Below are 18,907 nucleotides of genomic sequence, written 5' to 3'. Positions count from 1 at the left end.
CTCATCTATTTGCTGATAGATGTTGCCTTGAATAATTCTCGAAGTCATGTGTCACTACGAGCGACATCAAAGCAGTGCGATGTATGTAGACACACTTGTGCAGTATACGTCGACTCTCTGGCTGGGAGCGCGGTGCCTGCGAGGAGAAGGGCAAATGGCGTTCGGTTTGAAATTTCAGCTCTTTCCGCAGTGCATAGTAATGTAATACTTAGCAGATACAATCGTTCGCGCGTAATATATGCATGGCGCTTGTCAGTACAAAATGGCCACACCTGGGGAGGTGTGGCCATGTCCTGCATCGCCTTCTCGCAACATGCAGGCAAAGGCCCCTTCGTTCTAGTGCGCCTGCTGGTATCACCTGCATTTTGTATACCGTGCTAGGAAGTGCACGCCACCTTGTACCTGGTCGAGAAATGACAGGAGGGGGATCACTGATCGCACACGTGACCCCTCTCCTTGAGCTGGCTGCCTCCTCACAATTACAGACAAGATTGCGGACGTATGTTTCCTCATTGACATGGGCGCTCAGGTTAGTGTAGTGCCCCTATCCCGCAATGATCTTCGTTCAAAGCCTTGCGGACAGCCTCTCTGTGTTGCCAATGCCTCTACCATAGCAACATACGGGCTTCATTCACTTGTTGACCTCGGATTACCTCGCATGTTCCGCTGGATTTTCGGCATCACCGACATTGTCCATGCCATCGATTCAGATTTCGTGTTCTTCTACAACCTTGACATAAGCATGCGGCGCCAACAGCTCATCGATGGCACTACTCGCCTGTCGATCATTGGACTTCTGTCGAAAGTTGATACGGCCTACAGGATCTTGCTTGATTTCTCGGACATGATGCTTACAATGCTGCAAATTTACAACAAAGGTGGCTGCCATGAACAACAGGTTGTCACCCGTTGCCTCGCTTGCATGCGATTTTAAAGCTAAGCTTCTTTGTGGCTTCTAACGGGTTTCGATGCTGTATTGGTCAGACTGTGTGCAGCATAGAGTTTCTCACTACATTACCTAGAGGGAAATGTGGCGCTGCTGCGCTGTGGTACGCATGGGAATGCCGGTATATTGTGGATTCGGATTGGCATCGTTCTCGTAGAGACAGGACACCTTGAAGACGTGCTTGGCAAGTACCGTTCCGTCTGTCACAATGATTCATTTTCTACTAGAACAGCACGTGAAAAGCTGTTTTAGCTTTATTATTGCGCGAAAACATGTTTTGTTTAACTATGAGAACTTGTTATTGTGTGTACGACTACATGTTACGTAAAAAGTATCAGCGGGCCGCTAAAGTTGGAGGACAGACGACAAGGTTCGCGCTCGCTTTGAAACAGTTGGTCGTCTGTTCTTGCTTTTCTTCGCTTGGTCATGCATCGTGGGTGAGTAAAGATGTAATATGCGTGAATGGAAACATTTTATGAAGATTTTACTTTGAGAATGCGTTATTTGCGTAGCCTTATCCACGTTGTAGACGAAGCCTCTTACAACACCAGCCAACACGAGCCTCGCAGACACATATACTGTCATTCCCATGACGGCACGGTGCCCCCTTAAGAAACTCCCATAGACGGTGGCGCCAGATTACCCTCTAGGTGTTATAGTGAGAAACTCTATGGTGTGCAGGGCACTCGGCTCATAGCGTCATCCCACTGTGGGCAACACTACCATCCAAGGCAGTGGAGCGGCAGTAAAAGCTTCGCAGACGTCACTTCATACCGCCGACTTGAAAATATTGTCGACATGGCATGAGACTGTAGCTTTGGTCACTGACTCAAATTTCACAAAATGAAATTTTTTTTTCTTGTTGAAATTTGTTTTGCATATGCTCAATGATTAAGAAATATTTAAGGCCCCTTCAATGTAAGAAAAAAAATGAGTCGGCAACTGTAGTCATTTGCATAGAAGGATGAATTTCAATCCAACAAAATTTCTATACACTGAAGTAAAGTGCCAATTTTACCGACTTATATCGGAGTTTAAATGTGTTATTATAAGGTCTGGAGAAATACAAACAGGGAAGCTATAGGCTAGCAACAGCCACTGAAAGGGGCATAAAGCCTGCCTGCTGTTCGGGGAAAAGGAGACAGAAGCATAAAAAGCCCAAGATGAAAGGTGAAAAAGGAGAAGTTAGTGAATCCCCAGCTGCATTTGCCCATTGACTGGAATAGTGGAAACATTTGGAAACTATATTGCAAATGCTCAAGAGTGTCCATTGCCTTCCTTTTCTCTTTGCAGCGCCCGAGGTGCTTCGGAACAAGGGCTACAATCGGTCGCTCGATATGTGGTCCGTTGGTGTTATCATCTACGTCAGGTATTGTTACCCTTGGGCAGTGAAGTTGCATGATAATGCAGTGTGTACCTGCTGTGTTCGAAAATATTTGTGCTGCCATAAAGTGTCTGCTTCCTGAAATGTAGTTGCATGTTAAACATTTGTAGATGGCTTGAACAGGATTTGTGCAACTTTTTATGGTTGAATGTATAAAAACTGAGCACTCAAGTGATTATAGCCGAACGTCGTTAACTCTTTCCCTACCACGTCCATTGGGCATCGTTAGCCTGCTATCAATGGTTTGAAATGCCACTTTCAAGACCTGCCACGCTGCTAATGGACACACTGCACTATCGGACACAAAGGAGGAGAACTATTTTTTTTTTCTATGCAGTTCGCTTTTTTCCCGCCAGGTCTTTATTTTTGAATGCGTTCCGAAGTTTTCATGATTGTCAAAGTAGAAAGCAAAAATGGACGCTTCTTGGAGTGGCGCGCACACTTCAAAATATTGCATATCTCGCAATGCCGCTGCATCTGCAGCTGATTTTATCTATGGATTGAGCAGCAGCGAGTCTGAGGATGCAGTCTTTTGGTTGGACTTTGACTCCGAGAGCAATGACAACACAAACCAGCCCGGAACATCGGCAGCCTCAGCCCGACACATCCAACTGTAATGCTTGCAGTTAAATTTTTGTAGTGGCATACCTGTTCGATGAAAAATGTTTATTTTTTCAGAGATAGTGCTGATTAAATGGCAATACATTTTTTATGTAGCAATTTTTGTTACATTGTTTTTCTTGGTAGATACAGGCTCGTCTTTACAAACTTTGTTCAGTTTTATCCCACAATTTTGACTCTAGCAATTTATATCTTTTTTTAACATAATAGTTCTGCAGAAACCCGCAAGGTGGAGAGAAGTAATTAATAAAGGGAAATTCAGACATCCACCCGTTCGTAGCAAATGCTACAAAAGAAACCCATACGGGTTTCTCGAAAGAAAAGCCTCGCAGTTGAAGAAAAATTCGTCCTGGTCCGGGTCTGATTTTCCCTTTATTGATCTCCCCACCTTGCGGGTTTCTGCAGAACTATTATGTACGTCAAACTGTTGCCTTTGCTTCAAGTTGTTGACAAATTCGACTTCGCCCTGCCATCTGCTAGCCGCCTGGTTAGCTCAGATAGCAAAGTGGCTACCCCGGAAAGGCGGTGGTCCCGGGTTCGAGTCCCGGACCAGGACGAATTTTTCTTCAACTGCGAGGCTTTTCTTTCCGAGGAACCCGTATGGGTTTCCTTTGTAGCATTTGCTACAAACGGGTGGATGTCTGATTTTCCCGTTATTATATCTTTTTTTATTGCATAAATCTCGTTAATAAAACATTTATGCGTGAAACGTGCATTCATTATGCTTTTTGTTTATGTATTACATAAGATTTTGAGTGCAGTAGTACCTTCAGAAAAATAAAATCTGGCATAGCCATAAAAAAACGCCTATTTCCGCCATGGTAGGGAAAGGGTAAACGAAGTTGCACCTGGCGTGAAAATACCTTTGTGGTATTCAATATATATTATAAACATATCTTCGTTATACGCTTAGAAACAATTAAGATTTACTCTGGGTCACATCAAGCTGCTGTTCTTTTAAACACCTTCTTGTCTTGGGCTATTTTCTCTCCAATAATTTTTTTTTTTTTTAGTTCGCACAGTTTCACTCAAAAGCAAAGCCTTGATAGTGACGCACCCGCGGAAGGTTACCTCCAAGACATGGCATGTCGCCCGCGTCTGTGCTCAGTCGCATGAACAGCCATGTGCAGCCTCGGTCGCGGTAGAGGAGGAGACATGCTTACCTGCACCTACCTCCCCCTCTCACGCCCTAATGCACATTTGATCACATGACTTGGCATATGCTCATTTGCACCTCCCTCCCCCCCATGCCCTAATGCATGTTTTATCACGTGATTTGGCATTTCCCTGATGAGTGCTGCATACTCTGTGTCATGAGCAACCAACCGCACTGATAGAAGACCCATTTTCCTTGGTGCAGTCTAAGCGGGACATTCCCATTCAACGAAGAAGAAGACATCAATGATCAGATCCAGAATGCGGACTTCATGTACCCCCCGAACCCGTGGAAGGACATATCCCCAGAAGGTATGCCACAGCACACTTCAAGCACCAAGTGGCATGTACTGGTGCATTGTTTTTCTGGCAGCCTAATCCTTTGTGGTTGTGACCATTTAACGCATTGCAGTCATTCCAGTTGGGAACTATTCTGTGTATTTGGAACGCCACTCGGAAAGAGCTCTCATGCGAACATATGTGTAGTAAGTGAATCATTTAAGAAAATTTTCTTTGTTCACAAGACTCTCATATAGTGCAGTCTGCAGCCAGCAATTACACAGTGGATATCCCCACAGGAACTGTTTTCCCAGGATCCTGACCGTCACTTTCTTCTTCAGGGCTCTCATGCGAGCCTGTTTGCTGGTCACCTGATTGGAAAATATATTCTTGTGTAGCACTAAAATCATCAGATTTACCAAGCTAAAGCAAATTTTTTTCACAACATGCACATAAAGAAACATTGCCCCCCTTAGTGCTCCGCACCCAGAAAAATGCTTAAAAATTTCTTCAAGTGTGCTCCTAAACAGTGCTGCCTAAATATGCAGGCACTGCAAAGTGCAATTATCAACAGTAGTTGAAAAAGCTTTCAAAAGGTGATGCAACAAACACAACATAAAAAATAAAACAGCGTGCATAAGCGTACACATGTTGGGTGCTTCCCAAAATCTGACCTGAACTAATATGTTTGTGCGCTGGGAAGGGCCCAACAAATGACTGCGAGAAGTTAAATTGGAAAGGTGCCTTTTCAAACTTTCGTTTGCTCCCTTTCTTGCAACTCTGTTGAACATGCAGAAGTGCAAGAAAGGATGCTAATCCTCATATCATCAAACATTACTGCAGTTGTCATTACATCTTGACTACAGAAAGTAAAAGACAGCACCATTCTTTAACTCATCTCTACCCATCACTAACGTTTCGTGACAATTCCTCAACAACAATTGCTTGACAAGGCACTTTCAGTGTTTACTGAAAGGCATGAGAGTGGAGGAATGTTGCTCGAGCAGTTCTTCATTGTAGGAATTGCTCAAGAGTGTTACTGAAGTAGTGTCTGCTTCACATGAGTGATACCCCCTCTACCCAATGCTTGATAGTGTCAGAAAGCTTTCAATCGAAGCTAGGTAGTTTGTGAATGCTCTTACTTCATGCAAGTGTCACTTGGCATTTTAGTCATTTGGAGGAAATTGCAGTAAATTAAGTACCGTTTGCCAAGTTTGGAGATTAGATCTAAAGTGTTTGTGATTGTCTCTATTAGAGAGTACACCTATATGCACCTGGAGAATAGCAATATCTAATTAAGATTCACACTTGCCTGCTTTTGGCACCGCCAGCCTCCTCATAGGCGGTGTCCAAGACACAAAGCCAGAAACATGTCTGTGACATGTTTCTGGCTCCACAATCACTTCAGGCACTTGCACTGAGCAAAAGCATGTCTTCCAAGGCCACTTTCTGTTGCCCAGAGACCTGTCTCTGGGATATGGATTTTGACACCACCTATTATGTGAAGGTGTGATATCTCTGTCAGACCTGGATACAGCTCAAGGGCATAATTGCTTAGGAAGTCAGTTATTATTACTGAGTGGTATGTTGTGAATGTGAAAAACCTGTTCTTTTTGTTTAACTACTCTGGTTAGATGCTAAATGCAGCATCTCCATGAACATGGAGAGAGTAACCGTCTCCTCTTGGGGGGGTGTTTTGTCATCAAAAGCTCTTTTCTTCGGTATAAACACAGCGATGAAAGTATAATGTTGTGTGGTACATTGGTATGTTGATGCTGTATCTTGGATTTTTGTGTAAACTTGCAGTGTTCACGACACACTTTATCTGTACTTTTTGATGCCCGCAATGACACAAGAGTCTAAAGGAAATTAGTGTCAATTTTCACAGAAGTTAATGGCAAGAATATGTTTAACACTTCTACCATATATACTCATGTATAAGCCACACTTATTTTTTTATATTGCTTGGGTGCAGGTTATACACGAGTCAGGCTTATAGCTATGCATTAACACACTGTAGTACCACTGTGGCTACTGTGTAGACTAGTGCAACAACTGGTGAGAGATTGTGAACATGTTATTTAACTATTCATCCCCGCATTCATGCTCACCGCTGCTGGACGGGTTCACCTCATCGGCGTGCTCCCAAAGCTGATCATCTTTAGTGCCATCCATGGCATTTGATAGTCCCATGACTAAAAAGCTCTTACTGATGATATCCATGTGACCAATAATGAATGCAACAGATTCAGGATTTGTGCTTGACCATTGCTTCCGTTTGTTTGCGCTCGAAAGCATGCAGCCTGCTACACTATGCTAGAGTGATATGGCACACGCAACACAACAGGCTCCACCTGGAAGATAAAGAGGAAATGGTGCTCGCAAGTCACCGTGAAAAACGGAAGACAAGCAGCGGAAGTGTCATGTCGTGGAATGATGATGATCATGATGTGCGGTGAATAGCAAAATCTACCTGGCACCATCTTGTAGCACTTTGTGGAACTATAGGCCCTCAGTGACAGGCGAAACTTCGGGTTTAGGCGGGTGTGTATATGTATGCGATTTTTTTTTCTTTCTTTTCTTTTTTTCTTCAAATTTTTGCATCCCAAAGTGGTGCATGCGGTTTGCACACAAGGATGGCTAATACATGAGTAAATGCGACATTTGATTCCACATGCGCGTGACTTTATATCTGAGATGAATATTTATGCAATTGTTCCCGAGTTGATATCGAAAAGGATTGCAGGCAATGTGAATTTTGATGTACAAGAGGTCACCTGGGTATCTGCTATTTAATGGAACTGCCCTGAAATGCGGTCATGTGGAGCGCATGTGGAGGATGTGCCCCTGCATCATGGGACCTGGGCAGCTTCCTACTTAGGTCGACTTCCTACTTCTGAGACTATGGAATTGTTATAAGCAGGTTCAAATTTGTCCAGCTATTCATACAATGCCATTGTTGCATATGTGATATTCTTGGCACTGATTGTTCGTTTGAGTTCTGAAAATGACTAGGCTCAGAGGGTGTGTAATGTGTGGAGCTTAGTGCAGCCTGTGTTGTCCTTTGGTGCTGTTCCAGCGGTTGACCTTATCAACAACTTGCTCCAAGTGAAGACAAGGAAGCGCTACACGGTGGACAAGTCCCTGGTCCACACCTGGCTACAGGTGAGCAGCTGCCAGTTGGTTAACACTGTTTTCTCTAACCCTGCAACTCTCTCACTTCATTGCGCACAGAATGGTCAGTGCAAATGGGGCAAAAGGCACAGAAAGAAATGCATATTTGGCTAGCTAGGTCTCTAGGCACTTCAACAGAAATCTACACCCTTTAGTCGACACGTTGGCAACTTTTGTTCAGAACTGCCGTGATTTGCGATGTCGTGCACGTGGGTCACGTCCCAAAAAATTTAGTGGCACACCGTGTGGCATCCCAGATTTTGGTCATCTTATCACTAGGGTTAAGTGCCAATGCCACTGGAAAGTCGAATAATTTTGCAACTCGTGAAAATCGGGCATCTGAAAAATCGGGCATCTGAAATATTGGCTGGTGACTGTATCTGACAATTTGCTGCCAGAATGCATATTTTGTGCCACGTGCAAACGAAATTTTTTTCTGCTATAATCGATACTGTGTTGGGTACGATATTTTTGGTTCCATTATAACAAGAAAGTATTCAATGAAATGGTGCATGATCAAGCAAAATTTAGGTTTACTTCGTTATATCTGGGTACTCTATATCTAGGTTCCTAGGTTCAACTGTTTGTGCATTTGAGACAGGTAAATTGAGTAAAGCATGACGACATCAGTGTACATCTTTTGCACCGTGTGTGAAGTGTTGCTCATGAATGCTGCCTCTGTTTGTCCTGAAGCATAGCCATGTGTGTAAAACTTAACCCCTCCAAATGATCAGACCCTCCAAGACAACCAACCACGATTAAGTCCGAGTGAAGGGACAAGCATTCAGGCCATTAACGCTCCCGCTATTGCTACGGGCGTACTGCAAATTGCTCAGGAAAGGTGGCGATCACTATGCCAGAATCAGGGAGTAGTGCAGTGCATGTGTAACATCTTTTCAGGCAGGTATTACAAAAAAATATATTGTGCTTAAATTTATACAAGTACCCTGTGCCAGGTTTCTGTGACCACAGACTGCTTGCGCGTGGTTGTAGCAAACAGTATAAATTTTACAAACTTGGCAGAGTTTATCGTCGAACCATGGTGTTTGCGTGTGTGTGTGCAGGATTACCAGACGTGGTGCGACATTCGCGAGCTGGAGAGCCAGGTCGGGGTGCGGTACCTGAGCCACGAGTCAGACGACACCCGCTGGGAGACATTCCGGCGCGAGCGAGGGCTGCAGCCACCAGCGCCAGCGCCCCCTACTGCTCAGACGCAGCAGCAGTCTCAACAGCAGTCCCAGCAGCAGCAGAGCCTTCATCACACGCCTGCGCGGTCACGACTGTCGGTGCAACGCGAAGAAGAATCGTCCCCCACCTGCGGTCGTGTCCGCCTCTGACCTTCTGCTGACATGATCCACTGTGGCACGCAGTTTCCTACGTTTTCCCTGGGGCAGGGTGCTAGCGTAGGTGGGGTCCTGGTGTGTGTTTGGAGGTGGCGCCATTTCCTGCTTCATTTGGTTTGTTTGTTCGTTCTTTTTTCCCCTTCAACTCTGTTGTCTCTGTTGCTGGCAGGAACATCGCCAAGAAAAGATCCAAACTTGCTCCATTGCAATTTTTGGACCCTTTCATCAGCCAGCCTCTGTGCGAAAGAGTTGAGAGGGAAGGCCTGAGAAAGTGATAAGGGCAGAAGCAGTGTGAAACAATGGCGCCACCTTCAGGTTGTACGGGGACCTTGAGTGTAGATGCATTTGCTGTATATGGAAGCATGCAGCAGTGGTGTGTCCCAGCCGGTCACGAAGTCTGGGAAATTGCGGGGCTGTATGCTCTCAGTCGGTCACCTTCAGCGGCACTTCCACACGGCGCTAGACAAGGCATGAGACCTCAATGGTAGCACTGATCATTCACAGGCACCGGGATATTTTTGCTGCCCATCCTGTATTGAGAGCATGTGACATCTGCGCAGTGTTCTGGCATGGGTGCAGCAGTGGACATAGTACTGGGCATTGCAAGCATGCATGATTTTTCTTGCCTAACAGTCTGCTGATCTGCCGTCAAATTTTGAACGAAGTTAGCATTTTGCAGTGGATTTAGTTTAATACCGCATTTGCAAGCACTACTTGCCTGTTTCCTTAACCACAGAGGTAAAGTGCAGATTATCTGCAGCAATGCCACTAATAAAATTTTGACTTTGCTGCAGCGAAATGGAAGACACCATCTGTCATCCACTACGGTAAACGATGCACTCACCTTTCACCAATGAAACAGGCAAGTAATGCAGGCAAACATGGTAACAAACTGAACCCACTGCAAAATGCTACCTCTGTGTAAAATTCTAGCGGAAATCCATCAGCAGTTTAGCTTGAAAAGTCATGTAAGCCTTGTGCACCCCTACTTATGCAACATTCAGTATTGTCATTTTGCACTATTTCTCCTGACTGGTTTCCTCCATCACATCTGCTGCCTCTTCACAGCTAAGTAGTGCATAGTGAAAGTAGTATATTTCTAATGAAAAGTGATCAAATATTTCAGTTTGAGCCATACATGCAGTGCTTTACACATGCACTGGACCACTGTTTCCAGGGTGCTGTATTTTGTCTCGTTCATGCATACCTGGCCACAGCCCAACCTATCATGTGGCTAGTACAATGCAATACACGTGGTATCTCGTAAGGCACTTTGTACCATATAAGGCACACAGCCTGCTGCCAAGGCTACAGACTTCGCACATTCACACGTTGAATCTGCTTGGCAGCATTTTTTGTAAGAATGCAGTGACACCAAGCACCGGAACTAGACTAAATGGAGAAGACTTACTGAGCACTAAGCAATCTGCCTGTAAACCTCCAGCCTCCATTTCTTATTTCTCTATGACACTCCCCCTTCCTGCTTTATCACAGTTTAACACTGTGAGGTTGTTATCAGATAGAAATATGGCACTACAGTAGGTCAAGCAGCCCGGGAATCATGGACGGTACACACATTTTTTTTTTTTTTTTGCAATTGGCTTAGTGAGGCTGATCATTATCACGTAAAGAATTTGTGGCTTCAAGTTGGTCAAGATAAATAGCCACAAGGATGAGCCATAGATAAATCCATGTAGTGCCTATTGTTCTCATACTGGTTAAACTGGCAATTGTGAACTGGCATTGCACATAGGCACTAGCACCACATTCCTTTTCGAGTAATCTTAAGGGAACACTAAAAAGAGAAATAATTTGATGAGAGCAGCATTCCGGGCAAGTTGGTAATCCATTACTTAAATGATATTGCGCGACAAAGAAATGACACGGACGTGAGAGAAGACAACACACCAAGCGCTTGGTGTGTCGTCTTCTCTCACGTCCGTGTCATTATTTTGTCGTGCAATATCAATTAAAGAATTTGAGCTGTGTTAGTGAATTACTCACCCACAGTGGCAAAAAAGCCACTCTGAACATGAAAGGAGGCCTGATAAGCCAGAAAAGATGCAAAAATTGGCAGTTTTCCCCAAAGGGCAAAGCACTGGCAGGAATGGCAAGCTTTAGCATTGCGCTTAACACTTCGGACCGTGTGCTAACTATGCACAGGTGCGACCATGCACAGATGTGACAAGAGGACAAAATTTATGGCACCCTTGAAAGCTTCAACAGCCCGTGTAGGGCCCGTAATGGCATTTCACAGGCACCATTGCACTGCCTGTATAAAATGGCGTGAGCGAAAGTACGTAACTTTCAGATTGTGAGTACTAACGTTCTGAAGAACTTCAGTTTGGCCTAGTTGGTGTTTACTGCATATCATATTGACCGCAAATAAAGATGGGGACGGCGGAAGAGAACACATAAACAGCACGGGCGGTAACTTTCAGCTGTTCTATTCCCGGCAGTCCGTGGGCATATGTAGACATACAGAACATGCGCAGATCGCAGCAAACAAGAACACTCGTCAGCCTAGCGTGGCAACCAATTATAAAAAAATATATATTTCTGATTGAAACAACCTAATGGAGGTGTCACTAACATAATCTTGGCCTTTCTTTTTTTATGTGATAGGCCTCCATCAGTTCGCGTGCAGTCTGGTCATGGCTTCTCCCCAGAACCTTTATCTCCTTGAAGAGAAGTGCACAGCGTTGTTTACGTGTTCTCTCCCGCTGTCCCCTTCTTTATTTGCGGTCAATATGATATGCAGTACAAATATTGTTTTGTGCTTTTTAATATTCAGAGAGGATTTTGTTTGAAGGTGTATATGAATGAAGCTTTTCACGACTTTGCTCGCGCACTGTGATTCTAAAACATTTGGAGGAATAATTCAATCAAGAACATATATATATAATCATACTTATACATAAATATATGTGGAACATTATGACTATGCCAAAGGTGAGGATTTGCTTGGAGTGTCCATATAACTGCTATCGCAATAAAATGAAATACGCATAGTGACGCCACCTTAGAGTTCTCGCACCAGCTTGCCATGATGTCACGGAATTTCATAGTGTCTGCTTGAGCCTAGTTCATTTTTTATCGAAGATAGAATACTTTGTATTCTCAAAGAGCCAAAGACTAAGCTTCGTAATTTCCAAGAACTTTTGCTAAGCTAGAAATGCAGAAATACAAAAAAAATGCTTTGAGAATCAGTGACATCACACCGACATACTGGCACTGGAGTTTCAGCACGAAATTCAAGAAGTGGAAGCCTTAATTTTCTCTTGTAATAGTTCAGCTATTAATGCGAAATTAATGAAAATAGTTTAGAAAAATTACTTTTGACAGTCTAAACTGATTTGGTATTTGTCTTTCTTTAGCGTTGCTTTAAAATAAAACTCCATGCACTTTGTTGTATGAAAAAATTGGTCACTTTGCTCAAAAGGGATCTATCAGGAAAAGTCGAGAATTTGCACTGCAGATGACAAGTATAAATGCTGCAACAGATGACAAAAGTTCCTGCAGCTAGCCTTTGTTTGTGTTTTCTGCTGCAAAAGAAAGACATCCACTTTTTTAGGCATCGTGAGGGAAATTTGTTAAGGATGCTTAACAGTAGGATCTACAAGTGTGCACACATTCGTTGGACATAATGTGAGCAGTTGACAAGAAAGAAATAGATGCAACACAGGTTTCAATGCCATAAAAATTACTACGGGGGTACTTTAGTGCTAGTGCATTTTAAATGCAACAGATAGCAATGGTGTGCACACGCTCAGAAACCTACTGCCCTTGTGCATTTAGAAAAATATGATTGCTTGAAAATTTAAGCCAATAAAGCGTAATAAAGAATACCACAAGAATGTCTGAAGCAACAAACATGAAGATTATAGACAAATCCATGTGCTATACTCATCATTTCCATGGTAGCTGCATGATCAGAGAGCCAGAGTTCCCTTTAATAATTTTGACAAGGAACTCTGTAAACCACATGACTTGCACATCAGTTATTCATTGTATTCATAGCTTAGAATGTAATGTAACATGTGCAACATCTCTGGGCCAAGCAAGATTTTCATTAGAACTGCCTCGTCAAATAAAAAATGACAGATAGAATTGTGAGTATGTTGACCAGTAACAAGGTAACAGGAACCAACTGGATGCTCAAATGCTGCTCAGCTGACAGCACTTTAACATTTGAAGGTGCACACAGGGTTTGGCACTATCAGTGGCCACTTTGAACTGTCTTTGTGCAGTGGTAATGTCTTGCAGAAGTAGCGTCACCTCATCAGAGCTGAACTGATGACTCTCTGGCTGCTTCTCCTGATACGCCCAATTCCCATGTTTACATTTGTTTCCTTTCCTTTTGTCTTTCTGCTGTGCTTCTGGCACCATGACTGTGGCGTTCTTTCTGACCTTCATTCATGGATGTTCTCACAGGGTTTCATAGCGTTCAGTGCCATATGACAAATCTTTCCAGTTAGGGTACAGGCGAATAGTGCAGTACCAGGTGTAAAGCAACAAATGCTAGCAAACGTCTCTCAAACTGTGGGCCACAAACCCTGAGAGTTTTACAAGGGAAATCCATGGGGACCTGCTGTTGATGAGCGTCGTCTCTCAAAATTTTGAGTGAGTCTTGCCCAGGGAGGGATTTGTGATGACCTATCTCTGGAAAGCCACATGCTCCGCAATTTACCATGTCAAAATCTAGTGGGGCTAATAATATTTGAAAATGCAACTTGAACTATCTTCAAATTCTTTCTGGTATACAGCAATGTGTTTCTTGCTGCTTGTAGCCCGAGTGACATGAAAAACGTAAGTCCAATCCAGGAAGTGGTAAAAATAGTGCAGCTTTATTCGTTCTAATAACTCAGTATCTATTCTCTTTGTTTGCATTTTTGCAGAGAAGAAAAAAATTTACTGTCTTATAAAGGCCTATGCAATGATATTTCTTTTGCTTTGGCTAAATTTGTTATTAATGAGTAGTATATACTATTGTAGCAATCTTTGCAAAGCTGCAAGGCTGTGGTCTTCTCTTTAACAGCCCTTAAATAGCATCTAAGCAGTCAACACATGTAACTATTGGTTAGCGGGTATGACATAAATCGCAGCACTTTGCCTCTGAGCTTTCCGGTACACCGCCGGTGCTGCCCGATATCGGACATCATTCAAAGTGCTGCACTAATTCTCAACATCCTTAGTTCTGAATTATTTCTTCCGAGCAGTAATGGCAGAGTTTATTCAGTTTCAGTAGCAAGAACGTCACTTTTACTAACTTTTCGTGGCACATCCATGCATATTCTAAATGTAATATTCGTTACATGGGCTGTTCTATATGTGGACTCCTTGAAGCTAGGTTTTTTACATTGGGTCTCAATTGGTCTTTAACAAGCAGCAGGCAGATTAAGGTCTTTGTGACAAAAACTTTGAGAACTTCTCTGCTATGCCAAAGCCAAGTTGCCATTGTTTGACTCAATTTTCGCCAATAGACTCTGTGCGTGTCTACTCAGTACAAGTATACACTGCACTAAGCTGTGATATGAGGATGCCAAGGTGTGACATGTGTATTAGCTGTCAGAAGTGATCACTGTTTTACTGATGGAAAGCAAGTTCACTCTGGATTCTGCGGCAAACTGCTTTAATTCATCTAACGCCAATGTTTTGGACATGTTTGTGCCATTCACATATAATGTGGCGGCCAGGCAGCATTAGAGACCTGTTGAACACACCTGCCGGATATTATTTTGATAAGGCAGTACAGTACAAATGACACTTTCAGCTATTTGGCTGGCTTGTTTACATTAATTTACAAAAGTTCACTGTGCATTGTGTCTAAAATGACACTGAAAAGAAAAATAATTTGAGCTGTACTAGTAAATTACCCTTACGCAATACAGAAAAGCCTCTCTTACCATGAGAAGAGGCTTGGCAAGTGAGCAAGGATGCAGAAAAAACGGGTGGTGACACCAACTTGAAGTTCTCGCACTAGCTTGTCGTGGTTTCATGAATATTTATGGTATTTGCTCAGGCCTAGCAAATGTCTATGTGTAAAAATGTGCAACATTGTGTGCTAATGCAGCCAAAGACATAACTTGGCAAGTTTTGAGAACTTTTGCTGCACCACAGTGGCTTAAATACAGGAAAAAATACTTAGAAAATCAGTTCTGCGGAAGCCCAAAAGGTGGAGGAAGGTTCATAACAGGGAAAATTGTCATCCACCCTACTATAGCATGAAGTTAAAAAGGAAACCCATATGGGCTTCTCAGAAGGAAAGCTTCACAGTCGAAGGAAAAGTTCCTCCTGGTTTAGGAAAATACTTTGAAATCCGTGATGTCACTGATGTACTGGCAATGTGATTTCGGTACAAAATTCAAAAATTGAAGTTTGGCCTTCAGTTTCCCTTCGGTAATGAACCTAATTAATTGAATGTTTCTCTTTACTGTCCATTTAAGAGTGCTCTGGCCTAGCTGTTGCATTATTTCTGTGCGCGAGAGCTGTTGCTGCATGCAGATGACTGATTGAAGTGTGGAATGCACAGGCAGAACAGTTTGCCAACAAGTGACTTCGTGACTGGTTGTGGGACACCAATGGGCTCCCTTTTGGGCCTCCTGGCTGTCTGTGAATGAAACGAACAACGCAAAGACTCATGTGCGCGACATGCGTGGCTGCTGACAACAAAGCTGTAGGTTTGGGCTACATGCACAGCTTTGCTGGTTGTGCCCACTACACATGCTCAGTGCACACGCTTAATGTGCAGTTGTCCATCTAGGGTGTTGCACAAGAGTTCCCAGCCGTCCGTCCCTCTCTCTGGTTGTGCCGGTAGTGCTTGCTCTTCAGCTGTGGTTGTGGTTGAAGAGATCTTTTTGCAGCCCAGCACAGACGGCTGTTACATTTGCACGTGCTCACTTGAAAATTACATTGGCTTATGCAGAATGGCTTGGCAGTGAGAGACTTCACAAGTTCCAAACCCACAGCTCTTCATTTTTATGTGCAATGCGAACAAGCTCTTGCCTGTAGCAAGCGTTCACCATTCTGTGTGATGTCACTCACTGCTGTAAGGGCTTACTTTGTTTGCATGTAGTAACAAATCAGCTCAGAATTCATGGCTTCAAGCTGCATCAAATACTTAATGGGCTGAATTTGTTATTAGATGGTATCAGCCGTGCTTCGCTTGCAGTCCACTCTGCTTACGTTTCATGCACTTAAGCAGTGCAGAGAACTGTGCTGAATTCACATTTTTGTTAAGCACTTCTCACAGAGATGCAAGGTACACACAGTCGGCATGGCTGCAAAATTATAAAGAAGTCAAATGAACTGCTGTATCATAGTCCATTCAGTTGGCTCAGCAGCAGAGCAAGGGCAGCATCTTCTCTTCCGCTCCTGTGACGGCCATTGTTCCCGCTTAGCAGTTGAGCACAGTGGACTGTAAACGTAGAGCTAGAACTGTTGATTGACTGACCAAAGTGTGGCAAAGTGCAAATAGAAGGGGGCTAACAAGTAGTGGCCTCGTGCAGAGCCGAACTCGTTGGCACTAACTGAAGGGTTTGATTGGCAAGAGTTTTAAATTTCACGTTGTTGTGGCAGCTGTTGACAGAAGTGCCAGCTCTGCATGAGCCGGTGGAAACGTTGGGTGTTTGCCTGGCAGTGGATGAGTCAGATGTGCAATCAACCAACTGAATCCAACGAAGGTGACCTTGGAGAGGGGGCGGGGCTTTGTAGATTAAACATTTTTGTAGTTGGTTAGTAATAAGACTACGACTTTCATTTGCCACTGAACTATACGTGCTGCACGGAAGTGAAGAATAGGGAGCAATTTAAACTCTCTACATAGATTAGATTGCATCTTTTTCCTCGAAGTTTCACTCTTAGTTTGCTGCTTTTTTTTTACTGCAGGCCACCGTGGGGATCAGTGTGTTGCACTGTAAAGCGAGGCCTAGAAATGGGGTGTGTTTTTATGTTGGGCTAGGGGAACACGGGCAGCCAGAGAAAAGCTGCAGTGAAGGAGCATTTCGAAACAGCTGCAATCTAGTGAACAACGAACAAACACGACTCAAGCACAAATTGCTCCCTGTTCAGCCTTCCCACAAATGTTCAGTCATCCTGGCACCAGGTGTTGTCTCCCTGGATAATTGTACGGAACTGTATACTAAGCAGCATTTTTGGCATGCACCTTTTCTCCTCTTAACTACTGCATTCTGTAATTGCAAATGGCACAAAAGACACAGGACAACAAAAGGATGGGATACGTAAATGTGCACTCCCAGCTGAAAGTTTTAACAAAAGTAACATACCCTCTTCTATACGAGCAGTGGTCACATGATTTTGCTGCATGCAAACCCTGCAAGGTAACCACCAGACAAAAGAATGTGAATGAACAAGGTAACATAACCCGTAGAGAGAAGGCAGGTTACCATAGTCTCTTAGTTTCAATATATTAAGTGAAATTAAAGTTCACTTTTGTAGGCTGGTAGGGGTTGCACTAATCCTTTTAGTTGTCCCAGGTTTTCTTGTGCCATTTGCAGTTGTGCATCGAAACCAACTCGCCCAGTTCTCTCCATTATTACTGCATTCCATGTTGCAGATGTGATTTTTTTCCTGCAATGCAGCTCTGACCCCTTTTGGCATTTCTTAACATAGCTGACGTGGTAGAGCGTCGCTCCAGTGAACAGCAGGCGTCAATGAGACCATTAGCTCCACATTCCTTGCTCTTTGTATGAGAATGGCATGGAGCGGCTGAGGACAATCCAGAAAAGGCACTCGAGGGCACAATTTCCCGTGTCTCCCGACAGCCACGGCTTTTCACATGTCCCTGTGCTGTGCATTTTCAGCCATGGCATTTGAGTAAATCTTGTTAGAGAGTATGTGTGTTAGAATGAGATGTGTTTCATAACCTCTCGCCTGTATTTTTTTTTTTTTTTTTGCGTATTCTTTTGATACATCATACAAGCACGTTGCATAAAGGTCTCTACACAAATTGCACTTGTGGTCTGTTCATTCTGAGGCAGTATGAAACACCAAGCATTCTTTTTTCTTGCTGAAATTCTTTATTTATTTCAATTTATTAATTTCAGTTACCCTCAAGGGCCAGATGCACTAAGGAGGGGAGTGGGCACAGTTGGCAAGCGCAAATAAAGTACAAAACAGATACCGTAAATGTGAAAATAAATACCATAGCTTGATTGAAAGTAGTTGCGTATCTGCTGATACACTGTTGGATGCACACTGATATCGGTGACAAGATGAGTCTACTCTTGCGAAGTGCGGGACAGGTATGACTAAAAACGCCCGTAAATGCACCTATGCATACCTTATGAACACACTGAATGAATGGTGAAATACAGCGCAGTGGAGGGACGAGGCCGTTGCATGGCATTGATTGTTGAAACAATTTGTAAAACCTGGTTAAATCTCCAATTTTCCAACAAAAGTATACAGGTGGAGGTCCCGTAATTCATGACCGTGTGAGGACCTCCGGTAAATAAGTGCATTTGATAAGATTAAAGTTATAATGCCAAAAGCTACGTTATTATATTTGCAGAAACTAGCTGTCAAACACACAAATGCAGAAATTGAGAAAACTTTCAAATAATTGACAATTTGCATCCTATTACAAACATTATAAACAATGCCTTATACCAAGGGGCACTATGTCCAAGGCTCTGCTGGCAAACTTTTCTGGTCACCTCGGCGGGTGCCCCAGCCCACTAACTCGCTGGACATGAATCATTCTGATTCAAAATAGTTTTCTCACTCACTCGATGTTGTCCACCAGGTATCGTTGTCGTGCCATAGTCATGGTGGCAAAAATATTGTAAGAATCCAATAATTGAAACTATGCAATTGAAACATTTGGAAAAGTTATCAACATGCATGTATTAAAAATGAGGGATCTTTCTTGAATACTGGCAAAGATGAGTATTTACTTCTAAGTAGTATGGTATTCCTTACCATTGCTTACTGTTTAACAAAACTGTCTTTGTAATTTATGTTGCAGCTTTATGTAGATACTTG

General features: G+C 43.3%; 1 protein-coding gene across 2 annotated transcripts in view; it reads left to right on the top strand.

Moving 5' to 3' along the window:
* Positions 1 to 17,875, top strand: part of LOC126545131 (serine/threonine-protein kinase D1-like) — a 59,100-nt gene extending 41,225 nt beyond the window's left edge. For both annotated transcript variants that reach the window (XM_050192859.2, XM_055078250.2), the window contains 4 exons: positions 2,240 to 2,315; positions 4,312 to 4,418; positions 7,465 to 7,550; positions 8,624 to 17,875. In XM_050192859.2, the coding sequence (XP_050048816.1) occupies positions 2,240 to 2,315; positions 4,312 to 4,418; positions 7,465 to 7,550; positions 8,624 to 8,896 (542 nt within the window). In that variant the 3' untranslated portion in view covers positions 8,897 to 17,875. The remainder of the gene's footprint in view (positions 1 to 2,239; positions 2,316 to 4,311; positions 4,419 to 7,464; positions 7,551 to 8,623) is intronic.
* Positions 17,876 to 18,907: the final 1,032 nt, after the last annotated feature.

Source organism: Dermacentor andersoni, chromosome 10 (genome assembly GCF_023375885.2).
Source record: "Dermacentor andersoni chromosome 10, qqDerAnde1_hic_scaffold, whole genome shotgun sequence".
Taxonomy (NCBI): Eukaryota; Metazoa; Arthropoda; class Arachnida; order Ixodida; family Ixodidae; genus Dermacentor; species Dermacentor andersoni.
The sequence above is the reverse complement of the archived record's forward strand: the minus strand, read 5'-3'. Positions and strand labels throughout refer to the sequence as shown.